At 57.9% G+C, this 13,663-nt stretch overlaps 1 protein-coding gene across 5 annotated transcripts in view; it reads left to right on the top strand.

The window, feature by feature from the left end:
- Positions 1 to 13,315, top strand: part of HDAC4 (histone deacetylase 4) — a 268,241-nt gene extending 254,926 nt beyond the window's left edge. For all 5 annotated transcript variants that reach the window (XM_072961972.1, XM_072961973.1, XM_072961971.1 and 2 more), the window contains 3 exons: positions 7,128 to 7,212; positions 8,185 to 8,326; positions 8,664 to 13,315. In XM_072961972.1, coding sequence (XP_072818073.1) covers positions 7,128 to 7,212; positions 8,185 to 8,326; positions 8,664 to 8,703 — 267 coding nt within the window. In that variant the 3' untranslated portion in view covers positions 8,704 to 13,315. The remainder of the gene's footprint in view (positions 1 to 7,127; positions 7,213 to 8,184; positions 8,327 to 8,663) is intronic.
- Positions 13,316 to 13,663: the final 348 nt, after the last annotated feature.

Below are 13,663 nucleotides of genomic sequence, written 5' to 3'. Positions count from 1 at the left end.
GGCAGCTGATTTATATATTCAAACCGTCCTAGAGCCTTTTGAGTCTTAGAGCCGTTTGCTTTTAACTCACAATCGAGACCTCAGCCTTCAGCGGGGGCCGGGCCTGCTTCCGGGCTGCGTGCTCTTCTGAGGAGAAAACGTCCTTCTACTGAAACACTTCAAAAAGCAGGAAGCACTTGTTTTATCGAGGTCTCTTAAAAATCTTTTTAATGCCAGAAAGTTGGACGGAGCCTCGTCCTCTGCCCCCGGGGCCTTTGATGAGGCTCCTGCCGGGCGCGGGGGGTGGTCTGGCACAGGCGGGCGGCCAGCTGTGGACGGCAGCCCGCAGGGGGCGGGGGGCGGGGGCACCTGTGGGGCTGCGCCCCCGGGTGCCAATGCTGTGTCTGGGGGTCGGCCTTGCTCCCAAGAGCCATTGTATTGAGCAGCTGTAGCCTCAAGTTAGTCGCCACTGTTGGTGACAGTGGACAGTGACATGTCACTGAGACGTGGTGCGCAGTGTGGTGCAGGCTCGCAGGGAGCCCTGAGGGCTGGGTCCTCGGGAGGGACAGTGGGAAGGGTCTTCTCATGCCATGTGTCACCCCACAGGGAAGGTCTCTTGGGGCCAGTTTCCTATCCAGTTGCATGGCATTTCAGGGTTAAAGGCCACGCTTTCACTCAGCCTGAGTCTGAGGTTCGGGGAGCAGGCGGTGGAGGCGAGGAGGTGCCGCAGGCCTCGGGAAGAGGCTCGCGCTCAGGGACGTGGCCCCTTTGAGAAGATGTGGAGGGGCCGGCCCTGAGCAACTGGGAGCAGCAGTTGTGTGTGAGCGAGGCAGAGCCTGTGGTCTGCCTTCAGCCAGCCGGCTGTCCCCCTCACACGCCCAGCCGTGCTCACACACACTCGTGCTCACACTCACTCGTGCTCACACACGCTCGTGCTCACACTCGCTCACCCAGGCCGCAGTGGCCGCCCGCGGGACGTGTGGGGCCAGGTGTGTGTGCTCCTGGTGGGGGCAGTGAGTCACCTCCCTGTCCGGCCCATCTCCTGGACCCACGCTCAGCGACGCTCAGAAGCTGGGCCCAAGCCCCATCCTTCACAGCTGAAGGAACCGGGCCTGCACAGGGGTGGCCACCGTGGTCACAGCGGCTGCGGGACAGTGGTGAAGCACTGACCGCCCAGCCCAGCAGCAGGGCAGCTCCCGGGGCCTCGTGAGTTCCGCCCCGTGTCCCCGCTGGTCCAGCTGGTTCTGTTACGTCCAGCACTGACCACTGAGCTCTCACTCTGTGGCTCGGGCATCAGGAAACTCCTGTGTTCATACTGCTTGGCTTTTGTGGTTGATCTTTTTTTAATGCTTGTCCTCTTCCAAGAGAATTTCAGCAGCTACAGAATTACCAGGGAGACAGAAGAGCAGGGAAATCAGAACGTGGGCAGGGAGGGCAGGGAGGGTGTGGCGGGCTGGCCTGAGGTCAGTGCAAGGACACAGGGGGATGGCCTCGGGGTGGGGGAGTGGCCCGGGGTCCTGCGCCCCCCCGCTCAGTTACTGTGGGTGGGACGGACACGTCTGAGGTCCTCCGTCCTGCCCGACAGCTTCCCCAGAGCTTGACCACGGAGCAGGCTGCCCGCCGTCCAGTCTCCAGGCCAGAGCCTGCACTGGGCGGGGGTGGGGGTCTCGTGTCCGGGCTGTGTCCCCAGGGCTGCGAGTCCCACTGTCCCTTTCCCCGTCCTCCAGCACAGGAAGGGACGTGGGGTGGGGCCCTGGCCCCTTGAGGAGCTGCCCTGCACCCTCTGCAGGCGAGAGGGGACCCACCTGCCTGGAGTGTGCTGGCGTCTCCTGCAGCCCCTCCCAGAGACAGTGCCTCTTCCTGAGCCGTCTCAGTCGGGGAGCCTCAGCACGGCCCTGCTGCGGGGACAAGTGCTCCCCGGTTGTACACGAGGCGCTGAGGCCGTGGGGCGGGAGCACGCCCTGGGGGACCCCTCCACTCTCTGCTGAGTCTCAGTCCTTTAACCTTTTCTCAAAAGGAATCGTGTTTTTTTAGCCTCTTATGGTTCATTTTTGCTTTTTAAAAACCGTTCTAAAAGCCTTTGCCTCTTCACTCGAAGAGCTGTGAAAACAGGTTGCAAACTGGTCCCCAGACAAGTACGGAGTCTGCTGCGTGGCCAGACGCGGTTCACGGTTCGCGGTTCACGCGCCGGGGCTGCCCGTGATTCCCCCGTGGAGGGAGCGAGTCACCCTGAAATAACCGTGAGGGGCAGGTCTGGGGGTGGGGAGCATCACTGCTGGCCCCACCAGTGAGTGTGCTTCCAGGAGCGGCCATGGAAGAGCTGGGGCGGCAGAGACCGGGGAGGGGACTGCAGTCACAAGGGTGACCGTGTGGGTGGCCCCAGGGCTCCCCTCAAGAGGAGCCGGCAAGGAGACTAGCACAGAACCTCCACGGGTGAGCAGCGGTGTCAGGTGCCCCCCTGGGGGGGGGGTGAGGACTGAAGACTGACCTTCGGAAGCAGTGCTGATGAAGCAGAGAGAACTGCCAGTCTCCTTAGAGAGAAGGGAAGAAGCTGGCCGGCAGGTCGGGGTGGCACGCGGGGTCCCATCTGCTCTGACTCTTAAATGGGAGAAGGTTGGCAGGTGCCTCCCAGGGGAGGATCGTGGAGATGCGGGGAGAGCAGGTGAGAACAGCCTGCCTGCCGGCAGTGGGAGTGGGTCAGACCGAGCGCCAGGGCCCCCGTGGGATGTCTTCTGTCTCCTTTGGAGGAAAGGAAGGGCACCTGCTGGCATGGCCAGGCCGTCTGAACTTGGAACGGGGCTGGGACCATGGCTGTGCGGCTGCCCAGAGGGGCTCTGATGGTGGGACAGGACGCATGCACCTGTGGACAGGGGCCGGTGTGTCCATCGCTTCACGTTTTCCTGGCCGGCTCAGACATTCCCAACAAAGTAAGAGTTTTGTGCATTCTGAAAAGGGTTCTGCCAGGATGTTTAAGGACCCTTTTCTCTTTGGCGCTATAACCCCTTCTTGTCACTTGAGACATGGGCACCGGTCAGCTACAGAGTGGAAAAGCCATTTCCGCACCCACTGCGACACTGCAGCCCCGGACAGCGTGTCAGGCCCGAGGGGCCCAGGTCTTTCTGTTTTGCTGCCCACGTCCGCCGAGGCGGCTTCTCCAAGCCAGAGCATAGGATAAGCCTCATTTCCGACGTGGTTCTGACGCAGCTCTCTCCCAAGGACAGATGTGCCATGGGGCCTGGGCTCTGCTCCCTGTCACCCTAGGCACACAGCCCACCGACCTGGGTGCTCTTGGGGACACCCTTCTCCACTGCAGATGCCTGGCAGCTGGGGCAGCGGGGTGGTCCCCAGGGGTCCGTTCTTGCATCTCTTCCCTGGCCCCGGATGCACCAGGGTGGCCTGCGTTGGTGGTCACAAGGATAGACGGGTGGATGGAGGGGCGGATGGAAGGACGGACAGGCGGACGGACGGACGGGTGGGCGGATGGGCAGATGGACCGGTGGACAGCGGGAGTCCTCCCTTTTTCTGTCCCCTGGCAGAGTGAGTGTCGGGTCAAAATAATCTGTTCCTTAACCAGGAGGGGTCTTCTGGGCCTTGGGTTCCCTTTGGGCGAATGAACCAAAGGAGTGATTGAGTCATCTTCTGTTCCTTCCTGAATTAATTTTGGGAAGTTGTATTTTACCGGGAATGTTTCCGCTGCAGCCAGGTTTTCAGAATTGTTGACAGACGTTCACAGTGCTGACCTCCCGCCTCCCATCTCTGCTGCGCCCGCGGTCCTGGTTCTCTCTTCGTTCCTAGTGCGCTTGTTCGTGCCTCTGCTTCAGCTCCCTTGGTCAGTCCTGCCAGGACTTGTCCATTTAATCAGCCTTTGCGGAGAATCAGCTTTCAGCCATAGGGCCTCGTCGTGCGCTTCCGCCCCTTTCTGTGCGCTTTCTTTTTCCTTCTCTGGAGCTGCTCTGCTCTTCTGCTCATTTCTTAAACGGAGCACTTGCTTTCCAGTCTTAGTTTCAGTACGGGCACTGAAGGTTGTGAACGTTCCCCAGCGCCGTGTTTGGTGGCGTCTCACACACCAAGATGTGTGGCATGTTCATTATTTTTTACTTCTGAGTGTTTCCTGATTTCTGCTGGTTTCTTCCTGGATCCACGATTGGTGTGTTTCTTAATGTGCGGCCAATGGGGCTCGTGGTCTCTTTCTGTTACCAGTTTCTAACAAGCCGCACTGGGGTTGGCATTTATTCTTTGTGGGTACTGGCTTCACAGGCTAGTAGGTGGCCAGTCTGCGTAGACGCCCCATGTTTGGAATGGCGTGTCTCCCTGCCTGTTTTACCGAGTTCCCTTTTTGTCCACGAAGCCCAGCTTGCTAACTGCTGTGGACACTTTGACAGCATGTCTCACTAGGTGCACACTTACCCGTCTCTCCTCTTAGTCCTGTCCGTTGTCACTGCATACGTTTTGAAGCACTTCTACTGTGTACAAATATTAAGTCATTGTATCCTTGTGATGAACTGAAATTTGTATCACTGTGCAGTGACGTTCTCCACGTGACAGATGCGCAAGGTGTCCCCAGCCTCCTTCCTGCCAGGTTGCCCATGTGTTCCTTTCAGCCTCCCTCCGAGGTTGTACATGTTCCTTTTGCAAATAGCGTAAGTGGAGTCCATTATTTTTTGTGCCCTGGCCAATCGCCAGGCTTCACGTGGAGACTGGTCATCGCGGCTGGTTTAGTTGCTATTTTGCAGCTGTCTGGATGCGGGGGCGGTGATTAGTTTTATTTAATTTACTGGAGGGACTGGGGATTGAACTGAGGACCTGGTGCACACTGAGGGCACACTGTGCCCCGAGCCCCACCCCCACCCCCTGCAGTCGTCCACTGTCCTTCAGATTCATTCCTCCCACCTTATTCTGCGCAGGGTCTGCCCCCTTTCCTGTAGCGCCTTCCTTTTCCTCTTTTCTTGCCTTCTCTCGGCATGGCTGAGGGGCCCCACGTTTCCTCTGCACCCGAGATATACAGCAGCGGCTGCTTTTCAGGAATGAGCCATTAATGCGTCTGCGCGCGCCCGTGACGTGGTCGCTGACCTCGCCCCCACAGCCACGGCCCTGACGGCCCTGGCCCTAGGGGGTCGCCAGTTAAACACCGGACACTCTTGCACTGAAATGCCTTGCCTGTCGAAGTTAGACGTAGCCAATGTCCTGTGTGTTCATCTGCTAAGCGGGCAGCCCCGGCCCGTTCTCCCCACTCCCAGCTCCGAGTCTTCCCTGACTGGTGTCTTTCTTTTATTTCACTAGTTAGACATCGTGGTTATTGCTTCCTGCAGCCCCTGTTTTCCCTGTTCATTTGGCCTTCCCTGCGTTTATGCCGTTTTCTTGGCTCGCCATTCGTTGCTCAGACAGCCATCAGGGCTCCTCGTCCCTCTGCCTGGAGCACCTTGTGTAGACCCCCCCCCCCCGGAAAAGAGCCCCCCTCGGAGAAGGGCCCCCCTCAGAGAAGGACCCCCCCGCCTCAGAGAAGGGCCCCCCTCGGAGAAGGACCCCCACCTCAGAGAAGGGCCCCCCCTCGGAGAAGGGCCCCCCCGGAGAAGGGCCCGCGTGCCCGCTTCCCGGCTCGTTTGTTTTTGAGTCTTTGTTTCGCCCTCTTTCTTGAATCTCTTCTCCCTGTTTGCTTGTCTCCTCAGTCACCTACCGCATCAGTGTGGACTTCGGGATGTTCGTTCTACACCCTGAGAGTTCATTCAGGGCGTGTCACGTATTTGACTTCCACTTGGCCCCGTGTGTCCCTCTGACGTGCCCGCTGGCTTGTCTTTGGCATGTCCTTCCTGACTGCGCTGCGGGATGCCCCAGGCTCACCCCGCGTCTTCCCCACCCCAGCCCCGAGCAAGCCGTCTCCCCAGGGAGCCTGACTCCTGTCATCAGAGAGTGGCATTAGAACCCTGATTTGTTACCCCTGAGCCAAAGTCTTGCCGCCTTACTCATGTGCTTCCCGCTGCTCTTGATTGGAACGCATGCCCCCGAGACCCGGACGGGCAGCGCTAACGGGCAGCCTGGCTTGGGGACACGTGCCTCACGAGAGCGCAGCAGTTCCTCAGCCAGCCGGTGGCATCGCGGACCCCGGCCACTGCAAACTGCCGCTCTCCACACGCGGTGTCTGGAACCTGGCAGCACCTCGGAGCTCTGTTCTTTAACCTCTGCTCAGGACTTTCCCACCAGCTGCCCCACGGGGCCCGCCATCTGTGCACCTGCTCTGCCCGCTCGTCCGCGAGTGGGGTGGTGGGCACTGCGGCCAGGCCAGCTCGGCCTGGGCCTGTCCCCCGACACCTGACCTCCCTCGGCACTTCCTGCTCTGGTCCCGAGCCCAGCAGGGCTCCCCCAGTTTTGTAGGCTTGTCTGATTATTTGCACTGTTGCTGTATTTTTTTCATTGGAGAATAGTTGGTTTACAATGTTGTGTTAATGTCCGGTGCACAGCATAGTGATTCAGTTACATGTACATATGTAGAGACCTCTTCATAGTCTTTTCATTATAGGCAATGACCAGGTTGTTACTGTATTTCTGCGCTCTATTTCCACCCACCGTGTTTGGCGGATTCTCTGCAGACGCTCCGGTCTGCCCTGCGGCCCTCCAGGGGCCTGGGGCCGGTCTGTATTCCCTCTTTCACCAGCTGCTGCAATACTTAGGAGGAACCCGGGGCAAAGGTTCCCGCTCCTAGAGGTTCTGCTCTCTCCCTCCCGTTCACCTTTTCCCCCATTACTGGAAGAAAGCCATGAACGGGATATTCAAGACTCTTACGATTCATAAGAAAGACCCTTATTTATTAGGGATATGAAAGTGCTGCTTCCCCTGATGTGAGGCTGTGGTATCAGCAGTGGGTACCAGGCTCACACGTGTGTGCCCAGGCCACTCCCAGACACCATCTGCATCTTGCTCGTATGGGAACCCACAGATATGGCTGAGCATCTCCTAAGAGAAATGTCTTGAAGAAAATAAGCCTACTTTGGTAAAATTTCGTATAATAAGTACCAAAACCATAATTGGCTTTTTAAAGGTACTTACTCTGTTAGCAGGTACAGTTAAGAAAGAGATGCTCTGACCACCCCATTTGAACGCACACGGGGAGCATCTCACATCCTATAACTCACTAAATATTCCTTCTTTCCCAGCTTGATCCTCTCCCAGAGAAAGTTCTACAGCAGAGACCCAATGCGAATGCTGTCCGGTCTATGGAGAAAGTCATCGAAATCCACAGTGAGTGGCCTGGCCCAGGGCTCACAGGGAAGCCAGCAAGGGAAGGGACCATCTCCCCCGCCCCCAGCCCGCTCTCATGGCCAGCTGCTTCCCTGGGCCTACATGACAGGGCCCCCTGCTTTCCACCAGAATTCCATGAGCTGCAGACTCTCATTTTACCCCCATTAATTTCCCCACAAACTACCAGAACAGTGTCGTCACACCACTATGCAGAGCAAAAGAACTGAGGCTCAGGGAGTCTGTGACGTCACTTGCTTCAGGTCCCCAGCTGCCAGGGGTGGGGCTTGGATGTGAACCTGTGTCCTAGGGTCTGGCTTCTTCCTCTGACCAGAGAACCCTTGGCCCTGCAGAGACCCAGCGCAGGGTGCAGAGCACCTCTTGCCTTGAGCAGCAGGTGCTAGGGGCCCAGGGGGCTGGCACCCAGGGGACCTGTGCTACACTGCCCCTCAGGTGAACTGGCCACGCCCTCCCCACACGGCGTCTGTCCTAGGTCTCTGGGTGACACAGTCCTGGAGCCTGTCTGTGTCAGTGGGCAGAATCCAGGGATTCCCTGCTCCCACGATGGGTTCCCGGCCCCAGAGCCATTCCCCACAGCCTCCCCAGTGAGAAGCCCCTGTGTGCAGAGGAGACACTGAGAGCCTGGCTCTGGTGCTCAGGCCCCACATGGAGACCCCCATCATCTCAGGGGCTCCAGGGGGAGCCTTACCTTCTCGCCTGCTCCGGGAGTCAGGAAGCGCCCCCCCCACCCCCGTGCTGCCTGGGGAGCACTCGGCTCTCCCAGGAAAAGGAAGCTTTACCCAGGAGTCCCTGTCTTTGTGAGTCTGTACCCAGGGACCCCCTGGCTTCTGTCTCCCAAACACGTGGTGCTTTCAAAGTCACCAGTGATGAGTCCTGCCTGAGAACCGCGGGCGCAGAGGGGCTTCTGGCCAGCAGGGTACACAGGGTCCGCTGACCGAGCCCCCGGCCCCCCAGGCCAGTACTGGCGCTCCCTGCAGCGCCCCTCCTCCACCGCGGGGTACTCCCTGGTCGAGGCCCAGAAGTGCGAGACGGAGGAAGCCGAGACTGTCACGGCCATGGCCTCGCTGTCCGTGGGCGTGAAGGCGGCCGAGAAGAGGTGAGCTTGCGCCGCCCCGGCCGTGGGTGGAGACGCGTTCAGGGGGACGACCCGAGTCTTTGCGCCTGGACCAGAGCGCGGGGCTTCTCCGCGCAGGCCCTGCTGGGCTCCCCGGGGAGGGCGGGCCGGCGGGCGGGTGGCGGCCCCATCCTGGTCCAGGCCCTCCTTCCAGCGTGCAGGGCCCTTGGAAACAGCCGATGGGCATTTGGTCCCCGACCTCCTACCTCGGGGCGGGAAGCTGGGAGCTGGGGCCGAGGGGGAGGCGGGCGGATCCTGGGCTCTGCCACTGAGCCCCGCCCGCCGCGCTCCCCTTGTCCCGCCCCCGCCCGCCCCGCAGGCCCGACGAGGAGCCGATGGAAGAGGAGCCGCCGCTGTAGCCCCTCCCGAAGCTGCGGATCTTGTTCGTTTGTCTCCGTCTTGAAGCTCCGCCAGGAGAAGCTCGCGGCTCCCGCGTCCTGCCGCGCGGCCTTCTCCGAGCCGGGCGAGCCGCGGGGGGGCCTCTGCCCGCCGGGCCCGCGGGGCCGACGGCGGCGCCGGAGCGGAGCCGGACGGACGCGGGGCGCGCGGCGCTCGCCCGGGACGCCGCCGGGGAGGAGGCCGGCCGCCGGCTCCGCGACGCGGGGGGAGGAGGGCGAGAACCGGCGCCCCCGTGACCCGGACAGACTTGATCAAACTGGTGCTTTCGGTTTGCCGACTCCCCACAACTCCAGTCTCCGTGTGAACCACTCGACTCATCCTGTAGCTTTTCTTTCCTTGTTTCTAAAGAGAGGCCCCGCGGCCCCCGGCCTCTGTGAAGGCGGCGGGCGGGCGGGCGGCCGGCGGCCCGGGAGACGGACCGGACGCGGGCAGCAGCGGGGGCCCGCGGGCGCCGCGAGGATGCGCGTTTGTGCCTTTTTTTTATTGCTCTGATGGATTTTTGTGGCTGGGTTTTCTGAAGTCTGAGGAACAATGCCTTAAGAAAAAACAAACAGGAGGAACTGGTGGGACGGACGGCTCCCTGTGGCCGGGCGAGCCGGAGGCCGGCGGGTGCCGGCCTGGCGCTCCAGGCGCCCCCGGGCCCCAGCCAGCAGCTCCGAGGGCTGGGGCCCCGCCACCCTGTTTTGCTTTATTGCTGTTGAAGGAAAGTGGAGGTGGTTCCCAAAAAGCGGCAAATGCTGTTGGGGGCTTCAAAGTCCAGCAAATTTTAAATGAATCCAAAGTGTTCTTTCTCGTACATCACGTAGCAATTGAGCGTCTCCATTTGGTTGTGAAGCATGTTCTAGGCACACTTCCAGTGTTAAGATCGGAATGCTTTTTATTAAAAGCAAGTAGCATGAAGTATTGCTTAAATTTTAGGTATAAATAAATATATATATGTATAATATATATTCCAATGTATTCCAAGCTAAGAAACTTGATTCTTACGAAATCTTGATAAAATATTTATAATGCATTTATAGAAAAAGTATATATATATATATATATATAATAAATGCAGGTTGCAAAGGTCCCTGGCGAATGAAGGATTTGTGACTTAGATACCAAGGTGCTTATGGAAAGGGATCTGGTTTGAAGCTCGTGTATTTCTGAACTCCGGATTGGAGAGCTTTCAATCACACATTCGCCACGGGGCACTGCCCTGCAGGATTGTACTTTCATTTTAATTATTTCTGACCCAACCCGTTCCCGCTCCAAGCCTCCATGCACATATGTACCTAATGAGTTTTTATAGCAAAGAATATAAATTTGCTGTTGATTTTGTATGAATTTTTCACGAAAAGATCCTGAATGAGCATTGTTTTGTGAATTTTACATTTCTTCTCACCACTGAGCGGTTTTCTGAACGGTAATGATGTCTAAACCGTTTTCCTTTCTAAGTTCTTGCTTGTACATTTTTTTAACTTTTGAAGGTTTTTTTATTATTATTATTTTCATTCTGTTTATTTTTGTACAGTGAGCACAGAGTTTATTTTCAGAGAGCAAGCACCGGAAGGTGTCGCCGGGTCTGAGGTCTGCTCCCTGGTCCTGTCCCACGGTGGGACGCAGAGTGAGGGGCCTTTCTTGCTGTCGTGATGCTTAGCGGGGGGGCTTGCCAGACACCAGGGGCCGTCAGTGTCCACAAAACTCATGTTTCAGTTTCTCTGACCACGTGGTCAGGATAGAATTTTCACTTCGCTTTTCCAAAGACCTTGTAGGCATGTCAGCAACACGTGGGGCCGAGGGTTCCGGCACCCACTCTGGGTTCTCTGGCTGCAGCTGCATGGCAGGACCCCGGCTGGGAGCAGCCAGCCTGGTCTTGGGAGCCCGTGGCTGCAGGGAGCCTGGGGCTCTTGCTGCCTGGCCAGCCCGCAGGGACAGCAGACTCCCGACGGGGACGGCCGGTCTTTGCTTTTTCTCTTTGACAGTAACTGAAAGTCACTTTTTACTGGTAACTTATTTTCCAGCACTTGAAGCCACCAGTTTCATTCCAAAGCATGCATCGGGTTCAGACTTGAGGGAGGAAGTCAGACACCACTTGCCCACAGGAGGGAACCCCCAGCCAAGTCCCTGAGTTTGGTAACATTGACAGGTGGCTTCTGAAAGAGACTCTGACCCAGCAGGCTTGTGACCCAGTGAATCCAGATTCTCGGATTGGCTTGCTCACGAGGCTGCTGCTGGTCAGACCTCGGACAGTGGTTGAGACGAATGGAAAGGCCTGGGGACATGCACTTGATGTTCTCTTCCCTCCTGGCCCTCCACTCTGAGCCCACATTGGAGGAGCTGGAGAGCGGGGGCGGCTGGGTCCACCCCAGCTCGGCCCCAGGGGGGCGGGGCCCAGCCGGCCGGCTCTTCTGGCCTTCTCGGCCCCGCAGGGTCCCCTGCTGCCTGCCCACTTACTGCCAGCCCTGGCCCCCGAAGAGGAAACATCATCTGGCATTTTTTACAGATGATGGGATAGCATGGATCTCCGGTGGCCCGGTTATCACTGGGGGATTTACTTTTAATCTCATTCGGCGGAGACACCCCTGCAGGGGCCTGGTGGGGGGGCGGGCTCGTCTCCCGGCTCACCCCGGCTTCACACGCGTGCTGGGAGCATTACCGTGCAGCCTTTTCTTTGAAGACACACTCAGCCCTTCTCCGTGGCCACCGCCCAGGGCAGGGGGCGGAGGGCCCGCCCCGGAGAGTGCCGGCAGGAGGGCGCCCCGCACCTCCCCTCTTCGGTCCCTGGACCTCTAGCCTTTCTGTTCCTTTGCAGAGGCCTCGGGGGTGCTGGCCAGGGCTCCGCAAGCGAGCACTTTATCTCCCTTTGCGGGAAGCCCCGTGATGCCGCCGGGACTCGCGGTGCCAACCTGCCCTTCCGGCTTTCCAGCCAGGCCACGCGGTGCCCGCGCCCCACCAGCAGGCGGCCGTCCCGGGGCCGCACCCGAGCCGCCGGGGACTGGCAGCCCCACCGCTGCTGAAGGGCCACTTTGTCAAAGCGTCTTGGTTTTTCTTTCCTTCTTTGAAAAGTTTGTTTCCAGAGGAAGGACCGTTTCGTGCGGGCCTGACACAGAAGCAGGTCTGATTTCTGCAGCACTGCAGTGGAGTTTTCTTGTGTTTGATTTTCGATCAGAACATTCCTTCTTTCCTGGTCACAGCCACGTGCTCATTCCATTCTTCTTTTGTAGACTTTTGGGCCCACGTGTTTTATGGGCATTGATACATATATAAATAGATATATATAAATACATATGAATATATTTTTTTAAGTTTCCTACACCTGGAGGTTGCATGGGCTGATTGACCGGCATGTCTTTCTGTCGTACACAGATTTTGCACGCCAAACTCGGCAGCTTGGGGAAGGAGAAAAAAATGCCTTTTTGTTCCCCTCTCGTGACATTTGCAGATAAAAAAGATGGGAGTTTTTCTGTAAAACAAAAGAAAACCTTAAAGGAGAGTTGGGGGCGTGGGGGGGGACGTTTGCGTCTTATGGAACTTCTTAAGAAAATTGTACTTTTTATTGTAAGAAAAATAAAAAAGGACTATTTAAACATTTGTCATATTAAGAAAAAAAAGTTTATCTAGCACTTGTGACATACCAATAATAGAGTTTATTGTGTTTATGTGAAAACAGTGTTTTAGGGAAACTACGCAGAATGTGGGGTGAACCGCCTGTCTCTCTCGGGGTGATTCGGAGGAGTTTGTTTGGTTCCTTCCCTTCTCCCCTGGCTCGGGGCGAGGCGTGCACCGCCCCCGCCAGCCCCGGTGGCTAGTGGCCGTCGGGTTCCGCTGGGGAGCCAGGAGGCCCCGCCAGCCCCGTCCGCCCAGCGGTGCCGACCTTTCGTTATTCCTGGGTGAGAAGCCGCTGGGTTTTCACTTCAAACTCAGCAGTCGTGCACTGTGCTGCGCTGGGGTTGAAAATCAGACTTTGCATCAAAAGGAAACCATTTCTTCCTTGTCATGAAGCAGAGCTTTTCCAGCTCAGCTCACTTTGTCTCTGACATGATTAAAAGTCTCCTATTGAAGGAAAAAGAAAGCAGACAGTTTCTGTTTGTTTTGGGGGGTTTTCTTGGTTTTGTTCTGTTTTTCTGTTTTTTGTTTTTTGGAATTTTTCTTTTTTTTTTGGTATGTGCGCCCCATAGTGGAGGCGCTGTTTTCCAATTTATGAGAATGACGAACATACATAATATATACATAAGGGAGGTTGACCCTGTTCACCCAAGAGCTCCTCACAGGCTGTCGTGAGAGCGCGGCTGGCGGGTTTCGCGGCCCCCCGCGCCCGTGGGGGCGGCCCGCTGGTGGCAGAGACCTGCTCCGTCTGCAGTCGAGTCAGTTCTCTCTGTCTGGACCTCCCAGTGGTTCTTTCTTTCGCTCCGTGGAGTCGGAGACTTCGTTCTGAGTTTTCTCGTTCCTGTTTTGTTTTGTGTGGGTGGATCTTCACCGACCCGGTGTCCCCCCGATGGCCGGCTCCGCTTCGCCAGGAGGCCAGTGCTCTGTACCTCATCACGCAGCTTGTTACTCTTGTGGTGTAAATAAAGAGCATTCATTGCCCTCCCACCTCTGGTTTCTGCTGTGCGCGCGTCCTCGCTGGCTCTCGTGTGGCGGCCCTGGGGGGTGGGCCCGGGGACCCACCCCCTCGGCAGCCCGGCCGCCTCTGCCCAGGGAAATGGCCCACAGAACTGTCTTCACCTAAAGGTCTAAAAATGTAAGTCTTTGCACCATTGTCTCCCCAAAACACTGGGCTAGACACGACCTCAGAGGCAAACGAGGCCAAAGGGAGGGGACCAGAGGCCAGACTCAGACCCCCCATAGCAGGACCCCACTCTCCCTGGGGCAGCGAGTCTGCAGACACCCAGCCACAGCCCCCAGCCCCCGCAGCACCCCCCCAAGTGACCACCC

Source organism: Vicugna pacos, chromosome 5, assembly GCF_048564905.1.
Source record: "Vicugna pacos chromosome 5, VicPac4, whole genome shotgun sequence".
NCBI classification, from domain to species: domain Eukaryota; kingdom Metazoa; phylum Chordata; class Mammalia; order Artiodactyla; family Camelidae; genus Vicugna; species Vicugna pacos.
Note: the sequence above shows the minus strand (reverse complement) of the source record. Positions and strands in the feature narration are given on the sequence as shown.